Below are 27,710 nucleotides of genomic sequence, written 5' to 3'. Positions count from 1 at the left end.
CACAAATCAAAGTAATCTCAGGAACTACACAATGCAAAGATATTTAGATCAAAATATTGGTGATTGTAGTTGCAGTTGTATTTTGGTCACGATGAACGCAAGTGAAACAAAATGAAAGCAAGCAGAATATATCAAAATATTGATATATATATATCAATATTGATATATATATATATCAATATTTTCAACCGCTGCAACTTTAAGATATGAGGACTTCAACTCCCAGAATTCTCTCAACCAATATGCTAGCTGGAAGAATTCTGGGGGTTGAAGTCCGTACGTCTTAAAGTTGACGGGTTGAGAAACACTACCCTTACACGGAGAGACTTCCTGAAACCAAACCACAACCTACCAAGCCAATGCTTTGGAAAGAGGAGAGCGATTGCAAGCAAAACATCCACCCGTTTAAGGACTGAAGTTTTCAACGGAGCATGACGTAAAAAAAGAAGCATGAATTACGCGCATGCGTAACTCATGCTGACGACTAAAGAACCGCCCGGCTGAACCCATCCGCTTAGTAGAGAACCGTCGGGCCCGCCCTAAAGCGCACGCGCACTTAAGATTAGGCGTGCTGGCGGCGGCGTGCGTTAGACCCGCCTTTTCCTCAGCCGCCTGTCCAAGATGGCGGAATACGATCTGACTAACCGGATCGCGCATTTCTTGGACCGGCATCTGGTCTTTCCGCTCCTCGAGTTCCTCTCCGTAAAAGGGGTGAGTGAGGCGACCGTCCACTCCAGTACCGTCTGGGATTCGGGGCGAAATCTCCCCAGGAACTTCATCGAAAGCGGCAAGGCCCGCCTAAGCGGGGCCGCCCTCTGTGAGGCGCGGGTTTAGTGAGGCCAGTTGCCATATGCGGGGCGCGGTATCTGAGGTTCGCGGGTAACGAACCCTCTTGCTGCGACTTTTTCCGCACCACGTGTGTAGATTTAATACCACACTTGTACTAAATAGCCGACTGGGCAGATCTAAGACAACATGCAGTGCCCTTTACTAGGATGGGAGACCACCAGGAAATCTCAAACCCTTTAGGGTGAAGTTCAGCTGTTTCCCTTCCCCTTCCAACCGATATGCTTGTACAGGTGCCCAGGAAACTAATGCAATACGCTACCTGTTATTAAGAGGTTTCTTTTGAATTTGGAGCCATTTCTGTATAATGGAAAAAAATAAGGCTTTTAAAGTTTTAGAAAAGGACCGACTTGAGATCATCTCCGTCTGTGTAATATGGAAGAAGAACTCCCGCATTCCAAATTCCTATTTTACTTAAATAGTAAAGAATTTAATAGTGAGAAGAGGGGTCATATGCCTTAAACGTGGTCCTGAGGGTATTTATCACGGCTGTTGCTGTATACTGTAAATTTAAGCGATGTAAGGTGTTTTTTGTTGGAACAAACTTATCGCTTAGTTATTGAATAACTGGCCACAATCTGAAGTTCTTGGGAAGTTGAGCATATTAACACAGTTTCTAGTGTGCCTTTTATACAATGGTTTGACTGAATTTTGACAGAGAAGCAACCTGAAACTAAGGAGAACAGTGGAACAGCTTGCCTTCAAAAGTTCTGTGTGCTCTGTTGCTGGAAGCTTTTAAGAAGAGACTGGAGACAGCCACTTTTCTGGAATAGTATAGGGCAGGGGTAGGCAACCTTTGTTCTTTTATGACTCATGGACTTCAACTCCCAGAATTCCTGAGCCAGCATAGCTGGCTCAGGAATTCTGGGAGTTGAAGTCCACGAGTCATAAAAGAGCCGAGGTTGCCTACCCCTGGTATAGGTCTCCTGCCTGAGCAGGGGGTTGGACTAGGAGACCTCCAAGGTCCTTTCCAACACTGTTATTCTGTGTTATTCTGCAACAGTATTGTAGTTGGCACAGTAGACTAGTGGGTTAAGAAATTGTTCTATGAATAGGAAGATTTGAATCATTAGATCATGCTAGATTTGGAAGTAAATCCAAAACTTCTTGAAAGATACTTTGGAATGTCCATAGTAACTGTTTGGTCTAGTAGTTAAGACACTTAACTATTCAGGTTAGAAACCAGAATACTATGAGTTCTAGCCCCACCTTGGTCATAAAAGCCAGTTGGATAACCTTGGTCTCAGCCCAATCCACTTCACAGCATTGTTTTTGTGGGGAAGATAGGAGGAGGAAGGAATATTATGTTTGTTTGTCACTTTATATAGTAATGCAAGTGGTATAAAATGTAATAAAATGTCTGCAACTCTTTAAAGCATATGTTTCATGATCACAGGAAAAGACATGGCTGCTCTAAAAGGTTAGGGCCAGGTGCTGTGTTTGTGCCCAAGCATGCTCATTCTGGGGAATTGGAGCTGAAATATTGCCATCCTATTATTGTAGTTTCTTAATTCAGTATGTTATAATGGATTTGCAATTATTACAGTACAGTAATAACTATACAAATCTTAGAACACTAAAACCACCAGGCTACCAATCAAATTAAAGTGACTGAATTTCCATCCTTCTCAGTTAAGACTTTTATCAAAGATTCATGTGATATGTCACTTAAATACAAAATCTAATGCATGTTTCATTCTGAGTTATTAAAGTATGTTGTTTTATTGTTAATAGAATATGCTATCAACTGCGTTTTTTGTATTGATACATCTATGTGTAAATTTAATGTAAAGACAAATATAAAAATTTAGAATCAGAACTACGTATGAAATTACTTGTGAATCACTGCAAAAAAGTTTTCCTATAATGCTTACAGGTTTAGGCATTGTTTAACCACAAGAATATTTAATTTAATTTAATTTAATTTTATTTATATACCGCCCTTCTCCCGAAGGACTCAGGGCGGTGAACAGGGCAAATATATAAAAAATACAAAAATACAAAAGTTAAAAGAAAATTAAACATATGCCCGACTAAAAACAATAAATACAAATATTAAAAATGACCATAAAACCCAACCCATCCCCCATCAGGCCAGGCCGGCTTGTTCAAATAAGAGTGTCTTCAGATCGCGACGGAAGGAGCGAAGGTCGGGCGCCATCTGGAGCTCAACCGGCAGCCGATTCCATAGCTCCGGGGCGCCCACAGAGAAGGACCTCCCCCTGGGGGCCACCAATCGACATTCTCTGATCGGTGGCACCCTGAGGAGGCCCTCTCTGTGGGAACGCACAGGGCGGAGGGAAGTTGATGCCGGCAGCAGGTGCTCCCTAAGGTACTCCGGACCCATGCCATATGTAATGAAATACCGTATTTTCTGGCGTATAAGACGACTGGGCATATAAGACGACCCCCTACATTTCCTGTTAAATTATAGGGTTTGGGCTATACTTGCCGTATAAGACTACCCCTCTTCCAACGCACATCAAATAAAAATTAAAAAACATCAGATTTGATTTTAATATGGTAATTTTAATTCAAATGCTTATGACATGCAGGTACTTAGTAGGAAAACTGTCACTTATAAACATAAGGCTGTTTGTCATCAAACATGTAAACATAAAACAGTGCAAATGGATTAAACAACAACAACAACAACAACAACAACAATAATAATAATAATAATAATAATAATAATAATAATAAGTTGGAAGGGACCTTGGAGGTCATCTAGTCCAACCCCTGCTCAGGCAGGAAACCCTATACCATTTCAGACAAGTGGCTGGCCAGTCTCTTAAAAACTTCCAGTGTTGGAGCATTCACCACTTCTGGAGGCAGCTTGTTCCACTGGTTAATTGTTCTAACTGTCAGGACGTTTCTCCTTAGTTCTAGGTTGCTTCTCTCCTTGACTAGTTTCCATCCGTTGCTTCTTGTCCTGCTTTCAGGTGCTTTGGAGAATAGCTTGGCTCCCTCTTCTTTGTGGCAGCCCCTGAGATATTGGATCACTGCTATCATGTCACCCCTCACCCTTCTCTTCGTTAAGCTACACATACCCAATTCCAGCAACCGTTCCCTATTTTCCTAATTCACTTTTTCACTTTTCCTAATTCACTCTAAAGCTTTCCCTGCGCAGAACCTTAAGTAACACCAGCTGCCTGCAATTAGTGCAGGTTCGCATCCCACCAGGCTCAAGGTTGACTCAGCTTTCCATCCTTCCGAGGTAGGTAAAATGAGGACCCAGATTGTTGGGGGCAATAAGCTGACTTTGTAATAATGCTGCTTGGGGGGGGTGAAAGCCCTAATAAGCAGACATATACATAGAATGAAGGCTATTGCTAAGCACATTGATTTGTGCTTTAAATTGTAAACCGCCCTGAGTCTTTGGAGAAGGGTGGGATATAAATGGGATTTTTTTAAAAAAAAGACCAAATGGGAGATCCGCTCCAGGTTTTCCAGCCAGCCCGCCCAGTTCCTGAGTCAAATGTGTCCTTAGAGCTAAGCATCTGCTCTGACTGCTACATTCCCCACCTGCCTTTCAAGTTGGGATAGAGCAGACAGCTGCTCTTCAACTTTAGAAGGAAAGACGCCCAGACCCCAGCCTGTAAAAAATCACAGACTGCAGCTTCTTCTCCAATTGGTCCCGCTTTCCCTGCGCAGACTAAATGGGAGATCCGCTCCAGGTTTTCCAGCCAGCCCTGTCCCTAAAGTTTCAGCACCCGGCGTATAAGACGACCCCTGACTTTTGAGAAGATTTTCATGGGTTAAAAAGTCGTCTTATACGCCGGAAAATACGGTAGCTCTTTCCCCTGGAGTTGTGAATTTCCAATGTGAGGCCATGACAGCTTGCTTTCTTTAGTCTGAGAGCTAATATAAGGACAGTATACACCGGGCATGTCAAACTCGCGACGTCATGTGACGTCGCACGACGTATCGGAACTTTTTCCCATTGCCAAAAATGGGATGGGCGCGGTTTCTCCGTGACGCTCCGGCCCGCGGGCCGGCAGTTTGACACCCCTGATATACACTAATAAATTGTAAAAGGTAAAGGTTCCCCCGCACATGTGTGCTAGTCGTTTCCAACTCTAGCGGCCGATGCTCATCTCTGTTTCAAAGCCGAAGAGCCAGCGCTTGTCCGAGGACGTCTCTGTGGTCATGTGACCGGCATTACTAGACGCCAAAGGCGCACGGAACGCTGTTACCTTTCCACCGTAGTAGTCCCTATTTTTCTACTTGCATTTTTACATGCTTTCGAACTGCTAGGTTGGCAGAAGCTGGGACGAGTAACAGGCGCTCACTCTGCTACGCGGCACTCGGGATTCGACCCGCCAAACTGCCGACCTTCTGATCGACAAGCTCAGCGTCCTAACCCACTGAGCCACCGCGTCCCTAATAAATTGTAATATTCCCTAAATTTGTCCACCAAAATATGATTAGTACTTGTTTTTGGATACAACTTATATCCTATATGTTTAATTGAAACTGTATAGATTACATGTGATATGGTAATATATTAAATTTATATACCATTTCAACAATTCAGGAAGGTTCACAACTATCAAAGAAATTGTACAATAAAATCTATTTTAAAAAGATAAAATATCAAGCATAATGAAGTGAGGGGACTTGCTCTACATAATAATAATAATTTTGAAAATAATTCTTTTGATAACAATCATAATGGATGACTTGAAACTAGTAAGTTAAACTGAAAGCATGAAGTTAATTGCTCAGGTTTCTTGATTTTATAAATAAGATTAGAGAATTTTGCAAATCATGCCAGCTAGTAATTGCATGTGGTATCAGAATGAGTTCTGTACTAATGGTTTTTGATAACTGTCAAGAGTCTAGTTTTACTAATATCAGATGTTGCTTCTTTATGTAATGTGATAGGGATGCACATAAACTAACACTACAGCATTGTGGCATCACAACACAAGCCCTGTTTCTTTTTTACTTGAGTCACAGTGTTGTATACTTGTCCCAAAGGGGTAGAGCTTGTAACATTGCTTTCAGCATTCTGGCAAAAGCAACAGCTATGGATACTGCCTAGAGTGATGAACCTGAGATGAGCAGCCATATAAATTGAAATAATAAAAATTAAATAAAGAAAACTGGCTAGATCCAATGTTAAATTAATATATTTTTATTTGCTCTATGTGATTTCTAAATTCTTTCTTCTTAATGTCTCAAATCTTTAAACTTATAAAACAGATTCATGGTATCTAAATAACAGCTGGCTCACTGTTAAACTCATTGGACAAAAGGTTACAAAACTAAAGAATGGTGTGTTTAAAGAAACCTGAAATTAAAAGAAAACATAGGAATTCTTTCACACATATTATTTTTCCAGATATACGATGAAAAGGAACTACTGCAAGGAAAACTGGATCTTCTTGATGACACCAACATGGTGGACTTTGCTATGGATGTCTACAGAAATCTATACTCTGATGATATTCCACAGGGTATGTGATTTGCTTTTAAACAGAACTGTTGCAAAATCTGTAATCAGTCTTCACAGTTCAAATGAATAAAATTCATTAAAATCTTGTAAACTTACAATTAAAAGGTGTAGAAGAAATATTCTGTAAATTTTCCATTCTACAAATTTTCTTATTTATGTATTCATCTGCATTTCCATAATCTCTGTGTACCTCCAATTGGGTACAGGTAGTCCTTGATTTACCACAACCAGTTTCTGCTAATGCTAAAGGAACTTAAACAAAAACAAAAAACTTTGGCTCAGTCTCTCAGATTGCGGTAATTCATGATTAACCCGGAAAACCAAGTTTTCAAATTATGTTTTTCTAAAGGAAATACAGTAATAGTTCTTTTCTTGAAATGAGGTGTTGCATTTTACCAAGCCCAAATAATAAAGTTACATCAAGCTTGTATACAATATATCTAATTTGATGTTAAATGGTAACATACATCTATAATCTATAAAATTTAGACGTTTATATTTTTAGTAAATTGAAAGTAGTTGTGAATGATGGAATACATAGTATTATATATGTATGCTTAGAATTAGAATGAATAAATGACCCACTATATTTTTTATTTAGCCTTACGTGAGAAGAGAAACACAGTAGTTGCACAGTTACAGTTGCTTCAGGAAGAAATGGATCCAATTGTTAAGATGTTTGAAGACAAAGAAACCACACTTCAAATGCAGTCCACCAGGTAGTATTTCTACACATGGTTTTCTTTTGTTACACAAATCATGAAATGCTTCAAAATGTGCTGCTTTCCTTCAGTTAAATCTTTTTTCTGTGAGTAAGCAAAGTGAGTCGCACTTAATTGAGCAAGGATTTTTTAGTAAATATGCTTAAAGCTTTGGATTAAATTTAAATTTAGACAGCTAGCTTGGTATAGTGATTAGAGTGCTGGCCTAAAAATCAGAAAATTGAATTCTGGTTCTCCCTTAGGCATGAAAGCCAGCTGGGTGACTTTGGCTCAGTCAATCTCTCTCAGCCCAACCCATTTGAAAGCGTGTTGTGGAGAAAAAGAGGAGGAACAAGGAGAACTAGGCATTTTCACCAGGTTGAATTTTTTATAGAGTAATAATGGAGGGCTAAAATCCAAATCACTAATATATTTCTGATTATAAACAAAATAAGAAATAATGTTCAGCAGATTTTATTTAAATTATGAGATTGATTTAAAGATACACAAGCAATGAAACTATAAGCTTGTATTTTTCTTTTGTCCCTTAAAGAGGAAAGTAGCTAAGATGAATGCACGTTAAGTATTCTTTCAGGAAAATAAAAAGGGGGAAAGACTAAAAATAAGATTGTTCCTATTGTGTTTTTTCTCCACTACAAGCATATGATTTTTTGTTAAGAACAAAGCCAGGGGAGATAGAAAATAGGATCAACATTTTCCTATTCCCTGTGCATTGCCTTCAAATCCAATTTGATTATATGCTGTCAAAATATGATTAATTGTGGTTTGTTGCATGGGTCAGTTCATCATAGTTGAGTGTTAAGCAAGGCCACACTTGTTTTAAAGGAATAGACTCATCCATTAAAGGTGTGGAATGAATTAACTTTTAGAAACACTTAATTTTAAAAGATTCTTATCATAGCCAATTATAGCTTCATTATTAATTTTTATTTATTACAGGGATGGTCGGGTGCTATTTGACTACTTAGCTGAGAAGCACGGAGTATGTATTTACTATTAAATCTGTAAAACTAAGTTAAACTTGTCTTGTTTTGTAAATGCAGCTTGTGAATCTCAATAAAAAAGGAACAAATATTAAATTTAATACTGATATTAAATATTCCTATTGTGATTACTTGTTATAAATTTAAAATTAAATTTAGAAATTAAGTTATTTTTGATATGGCATATAATGCCTATTTTTTAAATTCTCCCAAATTATGATTAGAAAGTATTGAAACAATTGTTTTCTGTGCAGGCTGTAGAACTAATCAGTATTCTGAAATAAAATAATAATAAAAAAAATCAGAATACAAAATAAAGAAACAAATTCCTGTCTTCCATTCCAGAGATAATCTTCTAAATCTCTATCATTAATCCAATTTATTCACTTAAGGTATTCAGGATTATTCTTGTAAATCCTTTAAACTCAGTGGAAAACCACTTTCCAGGCAACTTTTTAAAGACTACAATTTGCAAAAAGTACAGACAGCTTGTTTGAATTCACTTCAAACATTAGTAAATAAGGATAAGTAGGTAAAGCAAAATAAAATGCCCTCTTCTGATAACAGAGCATGGATAATTCTCAGATTGAATTATTACCCTAATTTACTGTGCCCTGTTTTCATCCATTTTGAACCAAACAAGGAAAGCTAAGAGATTTGGGAGTTTTAATGCAGGAAAACTCGGTCAGTATGTTTTGTTCATTTTAAGGAAAATAAATTAGATCCCAGCCTAGTTGTTTCATAAAGTTCTTTTTTGCTGACTAAATAACTCATTGATTGTAAGTGTAATTATGTTTCTTTCTGGATTTTGTATAGTTAAAGCTCATTTCTATACTTAGTATTTTAGTATTCCAGTATGTGGCCTATATGTGCAGCTTAATAAGATGATTAGTCATATTAAATGTAAGAGAAGTATAACAATTTTGAACATTTTTCTGTGTAAAAAAAACATGCTTAATAAAGCATAAAATGTATTTGGGAGAATCTAGGCTAGCTCATTCATACAAACTCAGTACACATAGTCTTGGCTGTACATCCAAAATTGGGACTGGAATTTCAGTCGCTAAGCAATGTAGCTATTAAGCAAGCCAAGTCACCAGACCATTTTATTTGGATGTTAAGCAAATCACATCGTTAAATGAATCCGGCTTCCCCAATTGACTTTGCTTTTCGGAAGTTAGCTGAGTCTGCAAGACACTGTAACTGCCGGCTTGGGTCCAGGATATCTGAGGGAACACCTGCTGCTGGCATCAAGTTCCCTTCGTCCTGTGCGCTCCCACAGGGAGGGCCTTCTCAGGGTGCCGGCGGCAAAGGATTGCCGGTGGGCGACACCCAGGGGGACGGCCTTCTCTGTGGGCGCGCCTTCCCTTTGGAACCAGCTACCCGTAGAGCTCAGGACTGCCCCTGATTTTCGTTTGTTCTGCCGGGACCTGAAGACCTGGCTCTTTGAGCTTTCCGGCCAGGACTGAGAATTTTTAATTTTTAACCTTTAGCCTTGGTGGAGCAGTGGGCTAATGCCTCCTTAAGTAACACCAGCTGCCTGCAATTAGTGCAGGTTCGCATCCCACCAGGCTCAAGGTTGACTCAGCCTTCCATCCTTCCGAGGTAGGTAAAATGAGGACCCAGATTGTTGGGGGCAATAAGCTGACTTTGTAAAAATGCCGCTTGGGGGGGGGCGAAAGCCCTAATAAGCAGGCATATACATAGAATGAAGGCTATTGCTAAGCACATTGGTTTGTGCTTAAATTGTAAGCCGCCCTGAGTCTTCGGAGAAGGGCGGGATATAAATGAGATTAAAATAAATAAAATAAAATAAATAAATAAACTTATTGTAATTGGGTTTTTTAATCAGAGTTATAGGGGTTTTAGATTTTCAATTAAGGATAATTTAATCTATTTTAATTGTTATTAACTTTTGTATTGTAATATTGTTTTAATTGCCTTGTGAACCACCCTGGGTCCTACAGGAGAAGGGCGGTATATAAGTTCAATAAATAATAATAATAATAATAAAATAATAATAATAATAATAATAATAATAATAATAATAATAATAATAATAATAATAATAATAATAATAATAATAATAATAATAATAAATTAATTAAAAAAATTCAAGCCAGTTGTCAAGTGCCCAAATTAGTATCATGTGACCACAGTAGTGGTGTGATGGTCGTAATTTCAAGGGTAGGTCATATATTTTTTTAAGGCTTGTCAAAACTTTGAACTGTCTTTAAATGATTGTAAGTCAGGAACTGCTTGCATTAGGTTTCTGTATTCAGTCTGAAGTAACAGGACACTGTGATGTGATATTGTCATTGTTTTGCCATTGTATATTGGGCTTTGTATTTGGGATTTTATTCCTGTAAGCTGCCTGGAGTCACCATGAGGAAGTTGGGTGGTCATAAATTTCCTAAACAAACAAAAAATACCCAGTTATAAATTTTTAAAGAAATTTTAAACCTTAAATATTAACCTTTTCTTGATGTTTATTTTTTATGTTTTACAGTTTAGGCAAGAATATCTAGATAGTCTTTATAGATTCGCAAAATTCCAGTATAAATGCGGTAATTATACAGCAGCATCAGAATATCTATACTTGTTTAGAGTATTGGTAAGTATCTTTATATTATGCTTTAAAATTATGGTACAACTTTCAACTAGATCTTCTAAGTAGTGGGTGTATAATATTAAATTGTACATGGACTGCACTTTAATTTAGGAAATAATTCATATGGGAATGTCTATTTTTGAGAGGATATTGTCATTTTACATATTACAGAAGTTTTTATTTCACTTTCTAACTTTAGGTGGCTTATATTTCTAAACGCTCAAAAGTACAGTTAGCATCAGTAAAGTTTGTCAAATGTTTGCAACTTTTAGCTTCTGAGAACCATAACAACATCTTCAGGTCTGCATGTTTAATTCTTAAGAGCAGTCTGGAAATTTTGTATTTCTGACTTGCCTGAACAGAAATACTGCATTTGCTTTAAATAGAACAATTTCTATAGTTAACTGCCTAAAATTTTAAGCTTTAGGAAATTTGATGGTTATTTTAAAATCGCCTTGTTATAGTTAAAAGTCAGCACTGACTTGATGGCTGATATCAGTATGAGTTGATTACCAAATACATAAACCTAAGGGTTGTGCATGTTAGCATTTGGTTCCACAAAGGTTTTCAGAGAACATAGAGCTAACTTTTTAAAGCAGATTGCATTTTTTCCTGGGATTGTGTGATTGCAGTATCATCATGTTGAACTGCTCAGACTCTAAGCAATTATGCAAACAAGAAATAAAGATCAGTTGTGTGTGCTTATTATATCTGTTCTTCAGGAATATCTCTGTAGATTGTTTGATACATTTTGTTCTGTGATAGTATGTATAACAAAATTTGGTTTAAATAACATGGCAATAGCTGTGGTGATGTTCCTCCTTTCCTAGAGGGACCTATCTACTCCTAGCAGTGTCCATGCCCCCCCCCTGCCCATCTCAGAAATGCCAACTTCCTGACTTGCAAATAACTATGATTTTTAATATGAAGAAAACTAAAAACATAGGTGTCCATCTTTTTAGTGGGGATTTATGAATGTGGGTTATTTATTTATTGATTTATTTCTGGTATTTCTGGTTTTCATTTGTTTACTTTTCTAGGACAGTAAACTCTCAAGTTTATTGGATCTTAGTTTTAGCAGACTTTGGATTCAACAAGTTTCTGTTCATAACTGCCCACAATTAACTGATGAAACTCGTATTGGAAATAATGTGGAAGATTTATTTCAATTTCTGTTATGTGTACGGAAATGACCTTAATAGATGAAAATGGTGTTAATAATGCAAATAACATCTTTGGATATTTAATGGGTGTTTAATAGTAATGGGCACAGTACACAAAAAGATCCAAAGGTTTACTGTATGACCTATTGTTTTGATGGGAGCTTCCCGATACTCCCGTGTAACACCTCTTCTCTGTGAGCTACATTGGCTTCCGGTTGCCCTCCGGGTGAGATTCAAGGTGCTGGTAATGACCTATAAAGCCATAAATGGCTTGGGTCCGGACTATCTAAGGGAACACCTGCTGCCGGCATCATCTTCCCATCGTCCTGTGTGCCCCCACTGTGTTTTGACTTGAATCCTGCCTTGGAAATGCTGGATTTTTTTGCCTTGTCAGCTTCCTTGTGGATTTAAGTTTGCCTGATGGAATTATTTTGTTTGAGAAACTTTCCAGTGCTTTGTGGAGTCTCTGGCCATTGCTCTGTGGACTAACATTGGTCTCGTGTTCATGGCTGGACTTAATGGGGACAGTGCTGGGATTTTGGGTGAAGGGAATTGCTGGGGAATATTAATAAACTCACTAAACCACAGTTACCTTTGTATGTGAATGAGTGGGGCAGCACAGTTGTTTATAGATAAAGTGAGATTAATAAAGAGTACCACTGAGTTTAGCAGTTGCTGTTGATAATTTGTTTGAGTGTTTTGGAAATCATTTAACTCCTGTAGTGGAGTGTGTGTGTGTGTGTGTGTGTGTGTATGGAAAATCCAGATATTAAAACTAATCTTGCATAACCTGTCGTAAAACAGGCTGTGTGCAGTGCCAAATAATGCTATATGGAGGTATGTCAAAACAGCAAAATTTGTCATTAAAGATCTTATAATCTTATAGCGGGGAAAATAGCATTATGTACACGCATTTAAACATGGATGGACAGATGATTCTCCTAGTAGATGATTCCACTAAAGGACATCTATTACAAAATTTCTGAAGTCGATCTGTATCAATTTTTTTTTATGTCTGGATACAATATTTAGTCTGTTGAAGAAAGATTTAACTGTTTTTGTTTGAATATCAAAGTTTATGAAAAAATACTGCTTAGAATAGAGGTTTAAGCATTGGATAGTGCTTTTTCTTTTTTACTGTATTATTTCACATCAGTATTATTTGAATTAGTAATGTTCTAGTAAACTCAAATTTTATATGCATTTCTTCATTCTAAGACATGATGTTATTTATAGTCTAACATGGAAGTTGCATGCTTTTTTCCAGCACTTTTTAAAAAAAGTTAGAGAAAATGTAATTGATCAGAAATGTGTACTTACAAGGATCAAAGTGTACTTACTTTCTGAATGATGCTGCATTAAACTCTGTTATCTTTATTCAAAATGAGAAACATAAGTAGAATATTACAAGTGCCATTATATTACATCTTGGTTGAAAATTTATAATGATCCAATCAGTTAAATAGTTAGCGGCCTGTTTTCCTGTCTAGATTTTCTTCATTCTGATTAGGAAATATTTTCAGTAGAGTTGAGGTTTTACTAGTTAAGCTTTAAACCCTTTTAAATTACTGCGCGCAAACCCCAAACTAAACTGAAGTATTGTTAATGAAAAGATCATTATTGCTTGAATTGAAAATCCTGTGCAGAAGCTGTGGTTGCCAATTCTCCAGGCTTTCCTGTTGTTTTAATCTCCAGCTGAATCTCCTTGGAAATGCCTACTGCTGATTGTTTCCTTGAAAATCAAAACTGATTTGCTAAATGAAACACAGCCCATTTTCCCCAAATTGTGGAGCAAGTATGTCGATGGCATATTCTCTCTCTGCTGGTGCCAGCAAGTCTCTAATCAGAATGTTTGACCTAGAGAAATATTAAATTATTGTGGTTATTGTAATTGGATTCACTTATTTAAAACAGGTTCCATCAACAGATAGAAATGCTTTGAGCTCACTCTGGGGAAAGCTGGCATCTGGAATTCTGATGCAGGACTGGGATGCTGCCATGGAAGACCTTACAAGGTTGAAAGAGACAATTGATAATAGTGTGAGTTTGTTTTTGTTTGCTTCGCCACATAACAAAGGTGGGGGAAGACACCTACTGGATGTTGACATATTTAATACCAACCCATGTTTCCCTCAGATATATTTTTGTGACTATGCTCTTCAAAGTCTGTTTCAGAGAATGTTTTTAGGTTTTTGCATGCCTGGAAAATGAGCTCAGTCAGTTAATTATTGATGGCCCACTCTTAGCTGAAAGAAGGTTGGAATTCTGCTTTCAGAATTTCAGGACTAGCTCAAGTAGCTAGTTACCAGGAGGGTCCAAAAGTGTAAAAGAAGTATGCATAATAATGCTTTCTGTTCCCATATTGCTTTCGTACTTGGAGCAGTATTGTATTTTTTTTTATTTACTTAGCATACCCATATGAGTTGTATAGGTAATAAACTGCTGTTATAGGTGGAAATAGAAGATAGTGCCAGAAAAGAGATTATAATATATATTAACTATATATAAACTCAGTTGAATCCTTCAAAATAGACAAGTATTTTAGAGTTGAACAGGCAAAGAGCAAGTATAATTAGTAAATCATACAGAATAAAGAATAGGAACAGGATAAAGTATATTTTATCTTTAACATATTATCCTTTCACACTTTCAGAATAAATTACAAATTATAATCTGATTATAAATCAGGACATATTTCATGGTTGCCTTCTATTCCTTTTGGAGCATGTTAAGCAAAAAGAATAGATCTTAAATTTCCTCTTAAAACTTCAGGTCCATCAACAAGCTATAAATATATATTTTTCAAGGTGGTAGAATAAAACACTTCTTTAAAAATGGAACATTTCCCCCCTTTTTAAAAAAAAAACTAAAGTTAATGCCTAGGAACTTTGAATACAAAGTTATTTTAGTTTAAATCAAGGATGTGGGCTATTTTTGGTAGATATTTCCAAATATACATTTTTGAAGATAACAGCTGAACTTTGTTGTCTTTACCAACCTATCTTTTTAATTATTAATTGTAGCTACGTATGGTATATGCTTTTATATGAATTCCAGGTTTGTTTTGTAATCATATAATTGCACTTCACTAAAATTTTTGAATTGGTTTCAGCACTGCAGCCAAGCCCTCATAAATTTTTCTTCTCCTCCTCCTGCCATATATGTCCCTGAGGACAGTACTAGCCCTAGTAGTGTATTCTGTATCTCTCTGCACTCTGGCACACTACTTGTTTCATCCAAGCTGACCATCTGTATGTACTGCAAATAGCCCAGGCATTAGCACCAGAAATCTAATATTTGAATCATTATCTTTGCTATACCTCACCAATGACAGAATGCAGAGAGATGTTATTGATTTTTTCTTGGCACTGAGGATGCTGATACAACCTCTAACACATTTCTGGAAAATTTCTCAGTGTTCTTGACAAACCCTCTTTAAAAAAAAACTTACAGAGAAACAAACCAAAACAGCCTGAAATTAAGCACTTCTGGGAGCAGAAGACATATGTTAAAGGTGAAAATGGATGCTGTTTGGCTTCCAGAGGCATCTCCCATTTCAAACGTTAATGTTTTTGCTGATGTGGGAGCTACTCAAAAGTACACCGTGTAAAATCTGCCATTTTATCACCAAATTTCAGCAGCACAATCTTATGTTAGAGACCTACAAATGGAGTCATGCAAAGTCACTTATGACTTGTTCACTGCTGCCATTAAGAAACTAATGGGAAAAAGGACTCTTGCAATATCTACTTGGTATTGGTTTATTTTATAAATTACATGGCTGCACATCTCGTATACATGACTCTGGGCATCTAACAACAAAAAATAAAAACATTAAAAACAATCAAAATATTAAAAACATCAATAGCATAACATAGCAGCCAGGAACATTTATAACATGTTACATTTAATTCAGCCATAGAATGTGCTCTCATATACTGCCAGAACCTCTGCCTGTAAGGCAAAGCCAAGTTTTTAATGCTTTGTGAAAGGTCAGCAGGGTCAGAAGAAGTGTAATCTCAGGGGGATGATATTCCGGAGGCTCTTTACCTTGGTCCCACCAAAAGGAACTCTATGGTGGAAAAGTCCTTACTTGCCAGGAAATAGGTAGACAGCCCTGTGCTAGTTTTGTTGCATAATGCAGAGTAGGGAAAGTAAAGCAGCAATAGTCTGTCCTTACAATGAGGAGTATATAGTACGTGAACAAAAGAATTTTAAGTTGCAGCAATGTTCATAACTTGCTTTTTGTCACAATTTTAACATTAAAGGTAAAACATAAATCAATTCGTTCCTTGCATTTTCTTCAATTGGAACATATTGCTTGGTACTGCAGCTGTGGGAATAAGCTGCAGAAAAAGAATTTGCCATTCAATTGCTTTGTGCCATAGGTAGATAGCAAGTTGTACAACTAGTCTGTTTTAGGCATCTTAGTGAAATGAATTTAAGATTGTGATGTCTTTCTATCATAATTTGAAATGGAGGAAGAAAGAAGCTAAAACTTTAATTGGTGGTAAAAAAAGCTGCTCTTTACTCCTTTGTCTTCTCTGCACCGATGTGGAAGAGGGAGGGGTCAAAAGAGGTCCTAGTTTGGAGTCATTGAGCACGATCTCCAAAATCCATGAAGCCTTATCTGGTGTTCCCGGGGAAGGCAAACAATTTGGTGAGAGTCTTGTAACATGGGTGATGAACAATAAAGTTATAGCCTCAGGCTCTTCATGGGTGGTTCTGGCTGCTTGTGTCTGACAACTATTGTTGCTCCCAGAGCAGCTTTTCTGGAGCATTGGAGTACACTCCTGAACAGCATGGGATCAGACGCAGGGAACTGTTAAGAACAGCAACTGAATACTCTGTCTTAAGAAACATTTCTTTGAGTCCTTAGCTTCCAGATCTCAAAACACAACACGCTTTAGTAGTTAAATAATTCTAATTTTGGAAATCTCTTTTTCAGTCCGTCAGCTCTCCTCTCCAGGCTCTTCAGCAGAGAACATGGCTAATTCACTGGTCTCTCTTTGTTTTCTTCAACCATATTAAAGGCAGAGATAACATCATCGATCTCTTCCTATATCAGCCTCAGTGAGTTGCATTGAACTTACAGACAACATGGATATAGAAGTTATTCCACACCTGAGCATATTAAAAGATTTAATTGGAATATTTAAGAGTTATTGTATCTTTCTCAGATTGTCTAGATCAGGGGTCCCCAACCCCCGGTCCATGGACCACTATCAGGCTGCGGCATGCCAAAAACCGGTCCGCACAAACAAGCAAAGCCCCATCTGTGGGATGCAGGCAGCACACAAAAACCATGCACCCTCTAGTCAGTGGAAAAACTTCTCTCCACGGAACTGATCCCTGGTGCCCAAAAGGTTGGGGACCTCTGGTTTAGATCATGCAGGAAAAAAGTATTTGGCTAAATAGTTTTCAATAAATTTAGTTCTCAAGTCTGAAGTTCAGTTCAAAATGTTATAGAGTAACCAGTGTTCATGCTTGTTGAGGATTCCGAAAGTTGTAATCCAATTCATCTGGAGAACATCAGGCATTAGGGAGCATGTAAAGAAGAATGTGCACTTACAACATTTGACTTGATTATGGTATATTCTTGCAGTAAAAGGTGCTATAAGATATGCATATTTTAAAAATAATTTACACGCACTTACATGAACACAGCCCCTCTCTGCTATTTATAAAGCAGCCCATCTTTTTTCTGGCTTTTGGGCAACCTTGAAAAAGCTGTTGATGATGATGATGCTGTAAAGGCGGTGACTCTTAATACAACTCTTAAACTAGCCACTTTTTTTTTCAGGCTCTTTTAGAAGCCCTGAAAAAAGTTTAATGACTAGCAGATATGTACTATGTTGGGCAATTCCAAAAAGCTATTTCTGAATCATTTTTACGTTTTCTATAAGCCTGTGGCCATGATTATTTTTTTAAGAGGAGAGTAGCATTTTTATTTTTAAAAAATTGCATCATTAGTTTAGCATAGGTTATAGATATATTTAATGTCTCTTACCAGAGGATTTTTAGTAATAGCAACCCCAGGGGACTTCCAAGAGATGCACAAAATTCAATTTGGGGCCACAGGGTTGTCAACAGCAATTTTATAAAACGATTTGTTCTCTTGAGTATGTCAGAAGGATTGAGTTTATACAACAGACTACGCCAAAACAAAGCAAACTTAATTATTGCTTAGCATATCAAGAAACTGTACTAATAGTTATAAAAGTAGTTCCATAGTAAGGGACACTTAACTATTATTGCTGCTACTAATATTAGTAAGGAACACTGGCTCATAGAATATTAGTAAATATATGTAGGTTCATGCTGAATACATATTTGAATGCCTTTTGTCAAGAAACAGTTCTTTGTTGATGAGCAAAATTGGTTAAATCTATGCCAACTTTGAAAGCTGCTAACAAAGCATTTCATGGACACTTCTTTTAAAAATAGATGGAATTAGCAATTGATCTTTATCTTTTAACTTGAAGCTTTTTGCAATAATGTGATGTAGGGATCAGTAAAGAAATATTGCAGGTGAAAAACCTTTTAGTAGCATCTGGTGTAAACACAGAAGATCATTTCTCCTCTGCTTTGGTTACTGAAACTATTACATTTAAAGCTATCAATGATTTTAAGGAACTCAGGCTATCAATTTCATTGAAATTGGGTAGTGATGTAAGTGTTTCATGAGGTAATGCACTGATTCACTGCCATTGCACTGTTCCAAGGGCATATGATTCATCATAAGTTGTGGCCATTATATCCAAACAATATGTATGATTTCATTTCTAGATTGAAACATACTCAGTTACTGCCTTCCAGATAGTTATAGTAAATTATTATTATTGTATGGAAATATTTGAGTCATTCTTCTATCTGTAACTTTGTTTTGCACAATGGCACTGAGCTCATATTTTCTGCCATAATTCATTGGCATAATTCGTTATTAAAACTAGTGCACATTTTGTAGGCTTTTTTGTAGGGTTTTGAATGGAAATGCAACTTTCTTTAAAATTGTCCCAGTACTGTTATGTGTGCTCATTTTACCATGGATACATCTTTAGGTCCATAAAAAGTTTTAAGGTGGATTTGAAGTACAATTTTCTGATCATTACTTTAAAAAAATTGTTTCAGAGACTCAATATGTCTGCTCAGTGCTTGCTTATTTAATCTCTAAATAGCCTTTGGCTACCATAAATATGTAAATAAATGTTGGGATTTTTCTGGGTTCATAATGAATAATTGCATTCTCTAATACTTTGTTTTTTCAGATATATTAATGCAATTCAGACAATGTGCCCACATATTCTTCGATACCTGACTACAGCTGTGATAACAAACAAAGATGTTAGAAAAAGAAGGCAGGTATTGAAAGACTTAGTCAAGGTTATTCAGCAGGTAAGGAATATGTACATTTTTACAATTACTGTGGGTTGGTCAAGATTTGTTCTAAGTTACCTTAACAAAAAATAAAATTTGGGGTTTCTGTGCTATAGGCAAATAAAAAGTCTTCTTCAGTGTAGTTTTAATCAAAGGGACCTCTACATTTACAACATTTGTATTAAAGATAATGCATTAATTTTACTGATTTTTCATTGATGCATGTCCTTTAAAAATGCATTTAGGTGCATACATTTTAGACAGGTGAACTAAAAGGTGGAAGCCAAAGGAGCCATTTAATGTGTTCCTGAGTCAGCTGACTCAGGAATTCTGGGAGTTGAAGTTCATGAGTCATAAAAGAGCCGAGGTTGCCTACTCCTGTCCTAAGAGGAACACCTCTGCCCTAATTCAGTTGTTGTTGTTGTTGTTGTTGTTGTTGTTGTTGTTATTATTATTATTATTATTATTATTATTATTATTATTATTATTATTATTATTATTTATTGCATTTATATACCGCCCTTTCCCTGAGGACTCAGGGCGGTTTACAGGGAGTTAAAAATCAACCATACAAAAGTTAAAAAGCCAATTTAAAAAAGATTAAACCAACCCTGTACAATTAAAAACCCCAATTAAAATAAATTTCTCCTCAGCCTGGGCCCGAGAGCTCAAAGAGCCAGGTCTTCAGGCCCCGGCGGAATGATCGGAGGTCGGGGGCAGTCCTCAGCTCCACTGGCAGCTGGTTCCAGAGGGCAGGCGCCCCCACTGAGAAGGCCCTATCACTGGGTGTCACCCACCGGCAATCTCTTACCGGTGGGACCCTGAGCAGACCCTCCCTGTGGGAGCGCACTGGGCGAAGGGTATTTGATGCCGGCAGCAGGTGTTCCCTCAAATACCCCGGACCCAGGCCATGTAGGGCTTTATAGGTGATAACCAGCACCTTGAATTTCACCCGGAGGGCAACCGGGAGCCAATGCAGCTCGCGGAGTAGAGGTGTTACATGGGAGTATCGGGAGACCCCCATTACAACTCGCGCGGCCGCATTCTGCACCAGTTGAAGCCTCCGAGTGGTCTTCAAGGGCAGCCCCATGTAGAGAGCGTTACAGTAGTCCAAACGGAAGGTCACAAGCGCATGAGTAACTGTGCGTAGGGCGTCTCGGTCCAGATAGGGACGCAACTGGCGCACCAGGCGAACCTGTGCAAAAGCCCCCCTGGTCACGGCTCCTATGTGATCTTCAAAATTGAGTCGTGAATCCAGGAGGACGCCCAAGTTGCGAGCCCTATCAACGGGGGTAACACCTCACCCCCCATCGTTAGAGGTGGAATAACCTGGTTAGCCCGAGATGCCGATATGCACAGCCACTCAGTCTTGGCGGGATTGAGACGAAGCCTGTTTCTCCCCATCCAGACCTGAACCGCCTCCAGGCACCGGGACATCACGGCGAGGGCATCACTGGGTTGGTTCGGGGTGGAAAGAAAAAGTTGGGTATCATCAGCGTACTGATGATACCCCACCCCGAAACCACGAATGATCTCGCCCAGCGGCTTCATATAGATGTTGAACAGGAGAGGCGAGAGAACCGACCCCTGAGGGACTCCACAAATGAGAGGCCTCGGGGCGGATCTCTGCCCTCCTGTCAACACCGACTGCGAGCAGCCCTGGAGGTAGGAGGAGAACCACCGTAAAACGGTGCCTCCCACTCCCAACCCCCTGAGACGCCGCAGCAGGATACCATGGTCGATGGTATCGAAAGCCGCTGAGAGATCTAATAGGACCAGGACAGAGGAGCAACCCCTGTCCCTTGCCCTCCAGAGATCATTCACCAGCGCGACCAATGCCGTCTCCGTGCTGTGCCCGGGCCTGAAACCCGATTGGAACGGGTCCAGTTAAATTAGCCCTGTCTTATGTTATCATGATTTGTTTCAGTTTACATTCACCTAGCACCAACTGGTTGAGCATTACCTCCAGATATATATCCATATAATTCCTGTCATTCCTACAAATGTTTATAGATGTGCTGCATGGTAAATGATGGGTATTGTGATCAAATACATCGAGAGGGGACATTAGGTCACAAAAGATTAATGTGCCATATTTTTATAGTAAGAAATACTAGATGATGATGGATGATGATAATGATGAAGAAGAATTAATACATTGCAATGACTCTGGATAGTTTGCAAATTTCAAAACAAGTAATGGTACAAAAACAGAAAACAAAAGTAGAGATCTTTTTTTCCTATCTAAGTTGAACACAGCGTGTTCTCTTGCTATTGATACCAAACCATTCTTTAAATATATAGAAGCTAGGTAAGTGATGTTAGGATGGAAAACTACTGCAAAATAATCATTTTATTTATTTATTTACTTACTTACTTATACAACAATATAAAAAAATCATGGAACAAGGCATTGAAAACCACTTAGGTATGGTTTCCAGGAAACATACTTAGAAAAAAAGTCCATGAAGTTACCAGATTTGAACAGTTAAATTCATTATAAAGATAACATTGTCAGCTGTCCAGAATCATGAATAGGCAACCAAAGAAAATTGAAATAATGAATAAACAATATATTTGAAAAAGAAATGTGTGATCTTAATTGAGAGGTGTATAATTTAAAGAGCACAACCTAAAATTAAACCTATACTGATAATGCAAGCCTTTTTGTGTTACGAATTTATAGCAAACCTCACTATAAATGTTTATAAGGACAATGATTCATATTTAAGGTCATTTTTTAAATGGCCATTTTACCTTAGCAGTACTTTAAAACTGATTTACTTGCTTTGCTCTGACTTCTGTTGCTATAAATCATATGGGCATTGAGTATTTACATATGTACTTACTATATTGTACAACTACTCTTAAAATGTACAGGAATCTTACACCTACAAGGATCCAATAACTGAATTTGTAGAATGTTTGTATGTGAATGTTGACTTTGATGGAGCTCAAAAAAAGCTGAGAGAATGTGAATTGGTAAGAACCTTTTAAAAATTATTTTAACATTTAAAAGCCAGTAAATATACCCTAATTATATTTTCTTTGGATGTAGATACGTATTTGAAGAGTTGTGGAAAATGACAAACAGCAGTAACAATTTGAGGTCATTGAAATGGGGGATTTTAAAAAAAGATTTACAAAATTTTTCCTGTAAAAAAAGAGCACAAAGTTTTAAGTGGCTAAATTCTGAAACCAAGTCAGGTAGCTGTCTTTATTTAAACGAGGTTAATGCAGTATGTTTACAATGTTAAATTGCTTTATCCAAAACTATGTGAATAGATATCTCTGAAGCTCAGTAGCATAGTGCTTACAATCCTTTATCAGAAGTCAAGGAGAATATGCTACAGTATGGTTTAATTACCCTATAGAATTCATTTTAAGTTTTGGGTTTTGCATCTTGGAGGGACATTGTCATTTAAAGGAATTACTTGCTTGCAACTAATCCATATAATCTTGGTTTCCCCCATTGCTCTGCTCATGTCTTAACAGGTTCTTGTGAATGACTTCTTTTTGGTGGCTTGTCTTGAAGACTTCATTGAGAACGCACGACTCTTTGTGTTTGAGACTTTCTGTCGGATCCACCAATGTATCAGCATAAAGTAAGGAAATGTGAAATACATTAGAAATGTTAATTTCTAACATCAGATAAATATCAGATAAATATTGCGGAGATACTTAATTAGTAGCTGAACTATCAAAAAGGAAAAATAGGTATACTCAAATAATCAAATGATTGTAGATTAAAAAATATAATTTATGTTTTATATGTGATCTAAACTTTAAATTCCACGTAGCTTATTACTATCTGGCAGAAATAGAGCATTTTCCCTCAGGTACCAAATATTGTGGAATTCTGCATTCCTGTATAAAAGAGAAAATTGTGAAAGCAAAGACATTCTTTGAACATAAGTATCATAATTATAATGAAAGTATATACGTAAGATCAGTAGATGCTACAGTCCCTGAAGCATTTCTTTTGAGTTGTGATTGTCACAGACAACACTGTGATTATTTTTATGGGAGGGCAGTTTGATATTCCAGAAACAGTTTGGACTACACACACAAACCTTTTACATAACCTTGTTGGCTGGATTGCTCCGAGCTGATGCCCAAAACATGACAAGCACCAGATTACTTAATCCTGGTCTATGCTATCTTTTGTCCAGAAAGTATATGGACAAGGATAACTTACTCATACATAAGTGAATATAATGGCTTAAATGTAGCATATGCAAAAACTGGGGAGGCTGATGATTTTGTATAACTTAAGACCAAATGTGTCATTTTGTGATCACTAGTGCATTCTGCACTGAATTGAACTAAGAGATTTAATTTGCTGTGTTGGTTAAAGACACCACACTAGAATCTGAAGACCTTGAATGTTTGTCCTGTCTTAGGCATAAAGCCAGCTGGGTCATTTGGAGCCAGTTATGTTCTCATACCAAGGAAGAAAAAAACAAGATTACAGATTTAGTAAGCTGAAGTATTTTAAGATAACCAGAAAGGCAATATGTAACACTTGAATTGAAGGTAGATAGAGATTGCACTGGGGAACTATTAAAGTAGAGATTCTAGTATTGCCTATTGGCCATGTTTCAGATAAGCTGGAAGCTTACAAAAATAACCTTTATAATTCTCAAATTAATAGAAAACTAAATAAAATGCTAAGAATTTGTTAGAAAGCCACAGAAATGTCATCTGCATAAAGTATGTTAACAGGATGTCTATGGAGATTCTCAATCATCCAGGTCATGGTTGTCTCAAAGATGCTTTTACAGGAGGCAACTGGACTTTCTTCTTGTTGTTTTTTGTTTGGTTTTTTTTTAAGACATTTCGCTTCTCGTCCAAGAAGCTTCTCCAGCTCTGACCACATGGTGGGGAATGGAAGGATTTATATTCCTTGCAGACAGCTGGTCATGTCTGCAAGGAATATAAATCCTTCCGTTGCCCACCGTCTGGTCAGAGCTGGAGAAGCTTCTTGAATGAGAAGCGAAACGTCTTCAAAGAAAAACAAAAAAGTCCAGTTGCCTCCTGTAAAAAGCACCTTTGGGACAACTAACAGGACAACAAATGCTATTTCAAATTACAGAAAACAAGATATTGGAATAAGTTTAATCATGAAGTGACATCTTTGTAAATCTGGCCCAGTAGTTAAAAGCCTTCTTTTGATATTCTTAGGTCTCGGAACAAGTGATCTGTTAAAGCACATGAAAGAGATTTCTAATGCTTTATTGCTTGAATTAATACAAAACCTTCCTTAGAGCAATTATTTCACCAGAAGCAAGATGGATATTCAGCAGATTTGTTATAGTTATGTGTTATTTGACTATTGGCTAAAACTGTCTGGTCATTCTATTAAAACAAATTCCTTCACCTCTCACGAATATTTTTTAAAAATACGTCTGTGTGTGTGTACACACATTTACATTAGCTGTACAACTCCAGTGGAGTCTGGGTGACAAGTATATAATCTACAGGATAACATCTAATTTGGTTTCACTAAGTATAAGATCCGTAAGTTACCTGGTTTCTCTAAAAATGTGGATAGACCAAATTGGACTGCCTTAAGATAAATTGGATGGTCAACAAGATAGGCTTGTTAAGTTAGAAAATAATAACTGCTTGTTTTTAGGACTACCTTGCTGTTTATTTTTCATAGTTTACTGTAGATTTTAAAGTATCCTATTAAAGATCTGCAAACAAATAACAACTCTCCTTTAAGATATAGCTGATAGATCACTTTTCTTTATGGTACATTTAATAAATTATATTTAAAAGTATAATTTAAGTTTTAATCTTTAGATTTTCTGGGAAACTGAAGTTTGGTACAAGGGAACTTTGCCTTTCCATGTTTCCATCTTCTCTGGTTGATGTTGGGTCAGGATTCAAAACCAAACTGGCAACAATGTAGGAATTGTGAAATAGAGTATTTAGCTGTTCAGCATAAATCAGTATGATTCCAACTCAGGAAGTAGTACAAAAATCAAAATAAGAATTAGATACTATATTTTTATTTCTCTTTCTTCAGCATGTTGGCAGATAAATTAAATATGACACCTGAAGAAGCTGAGCGATGGATTGTGAACTTAATCCGAAATGCAAGGCTAGATGCCAAAATAGATTCAAAATTGGTAGGTTCCATGTAACACTGTAATCTGACTTAAAATGAATTCTTAAAACTCATTAGTTACTAGAACACAAAGAGTTACTTGTAGTTTTTACTCTCTTTATGTATATTTGATTCTGAGATGATTAGTATATGGTACCATCCTAAGATGAATATGTACTTAAGGCTTTGGATGATTTAGACAGTACTGTGTACTTCATATCTTTTTTGTAAAAATACAAAAAAGTGTTGTCTCCATAAAAGAAATTGGCTGTGTGTGTGTGTGTGTGTGTGTGTGTGTGTGTGTGTGTGTGTGTGTGTGTATACCGTATATACTTGAGTATAAGCCGAATTTTTCAGCCCACTTTTTGGGCTGAAAAATTCCACTTCGGCTTATACTCCAGTCAACAAAAAAACTTACCGAGGACTTGTGCGCGGCCGAGGCTTTGGTGCTTCCGGGATCGCGCGCACCTCTCCCAAGCCACCGCCGTCCGCAGACCTGCCGAAGTTTGGGGAGGTTTGGGGAGGTGCGCGCGATCCCGGAAGCACCAAAGCCTTTTATTGATCTAGGTCCTGTCACAATGTTTTTTCCCCTAAATTGAGGAATCATCTGGCTATACTTAGAACATTTGAGTGAAAATTACTGATAAGTACCTGAACATTTAAGATATGATGTACTAATTTATAAAGAATACGGTAGCTTAGGTATTAATTTCTATCCATGAAAATCTATAAACCCTCCAGTTGTGAATGTGTATGAGTATTCAGCCTGTAATATCTTTGTGAAGTATTGTAATAAGTATATGGAATTTTTTTAAGGGCCATGTGGTTATGGGGAACAATGCAGTATCTCCTTATCAGCAAGTGATTGAAAAAACCAAAAGCTTGTCCTTCCGGAGTCAGATGCTGGCTATGAATATTGAGAAAAAACTAAACCAAGGCAGCAGGGCTGAGGTAAGCAGATATTTTAGTGTCTTTTTAAAACAATATTGAATGCAAAAAAGGAAGACAGTCTATAAGAAGAAAATTGGTCCAATTATCATCTTCAGTAATTCAAAGACATATAAATACATATTTCAAAAAGGTCAGGTGAAGAATTAAATTGATACAAGCCAAATAAGGAAGATAGGTGGAACTAATAGCTCTGAGTTTAAAAGGCAAAAAGTGCACATTGCAAAGGAATTTTGTCTTTCTTTTTTACATCTACTTTATGGGATTCATGGTTGCCTTCTTTTTGGAAAAATGTATCTTTTGATACACAAAGTCAACATGTTCTATAGCTGTGCTTATACTTGTTTCATTAATTAGGAATGAAAAACACTGTTTTATAATTTTTTTTATTTTTTTTTAAAGGCACCTAACTGGGCTACTCAAGATTCCAGCTTCTACTGAAATATTTCTAAAAGCAAAAGAAAACTTTCATTTGATAAAGATTCCAATTATGTGCTGTTTTGAAAAGGTGATATGTGAAGTTTGCAGTACATATTAATCATAATAAAACTGGCTACTTTTAATTGCTTGGCTATCTTTAATTGAATTTGTGAAAAGGTTTTATTCAGGTCAGCAAAAATAGTGATTTTTTGAAAGCTTAAAAAAACTAAATTGAAATGTAAAAGAATTACTTAAATTTCAACTGTGAAAAGCCCCTTGTGATATTTTTTTAAAATACAACACTGCTAATAGAGTATATTACAAACTTTATCCACTTCAACTTAAAATGGTACCCGTACTTTCAGTCAAGAAACAGTCTTGCCTCAGAGATAATCTGGTAGACGTTTTACAAAAAAATAAAAATAAATCAAGGCTGATACAAGCCCTGAATGAGTCTATAGCCAAAAATAGGTTGCAATATTCATTTTTATTCAGGCTACCATCTCTTTGGCTACTTTGGAAAAAAAATAAATGGAGAGAGTAACAGATGTAATAAATGGCAACTTTATTTAGCTGGCTCTTCTCAGAATAGGGCAAGATTGGAGGACAAAGTTTCCATACAGAGGAGTCTGTCTCGGTGCCAGCCGTGCTTAGTGAGCAAGCACCAATTTTAATAATTTAATGTAATTTTAATAATTTAAAAATTTTAATACCAATTTTTTCTATAAGCAAAACTTATGTAAAGATTTTGTCTATGGCAATTTGTAATTTGGTTTCATGAGAGAAATTAGGTCTTTTTTTAGGTCATTAAAATACATGTTGTAGATTTCCAAGTCAGTTCTTTCTGTCAATGTTGGACTAAATACCTGATCCTCTTAACTTCATTTATAACTTGAAATGCACTTCAGAATTAGTTGCTTTAGCAAAAATAACGATCTAATAGTATAAGTGCAATTAGCAACCTAAAATCCTATTACCGTACGTTTGTGTGTGTGTGTGTGTGTGTGTGTGTGTGTGTGTTCGTTCATGTACTCCAGCTCAATGGACCTAGGTTGGATAGTGTC

General features: G+C 36.9%; 1 protein-coding gene across 1 annotated transcript; it reads left to right on the top strand.

The window, feature by feature from the left end:
• Window positions 1-573: 573 nt before the first annotated feature.
• On the top strand, window positions 574-27,470 carry EIF3E (eukaryotic translation initiation factor 3 subunit E). Its single transcript, XM_081324449.1, has 13 exons — window positions 574-711; window positions 6,194-6,308; window positions 6,909-7,026; window positions 7,969-8,011; window positions 10,522-10,626; window positions 13,701-13,826; window positions 16,735-16,859; window positions 19,055-19,181; window positions 22,044-22,145; window positions 22,659-22,768; window positions 25,198-25,300; window positions 26,095-26,229; window positions 26,629-27,470. Exons 1-13 carry the CDS (start codon window positions 622-624, stop codon window positions 26,665-26,667), a joined length of 1,338 nt encoding a protein of 445 aa, XP_081180575.1. The 5' UTR covers window positions 574-621; the 3' UTR covers window positions 26,668-27,470.
• Window positions 27,471-27,710: the final 240 nt, after the last annotated feature.

This window comes from Vipera berus, assembly GCF_964194415.1.
Source record: "Vipera berus genome assembly, chromosome: 3".
NCBI classification, from domain to species: Eukaryota; Metazoa; Chordata; class Lepidosauria; order Squamata; family Viperidae; genus Vipera; species Vipera berus.
Note: the sequence above shows the minus strand (reverse complement) of the source record. Positions and strands in the feature narration are given on the sequence as shown.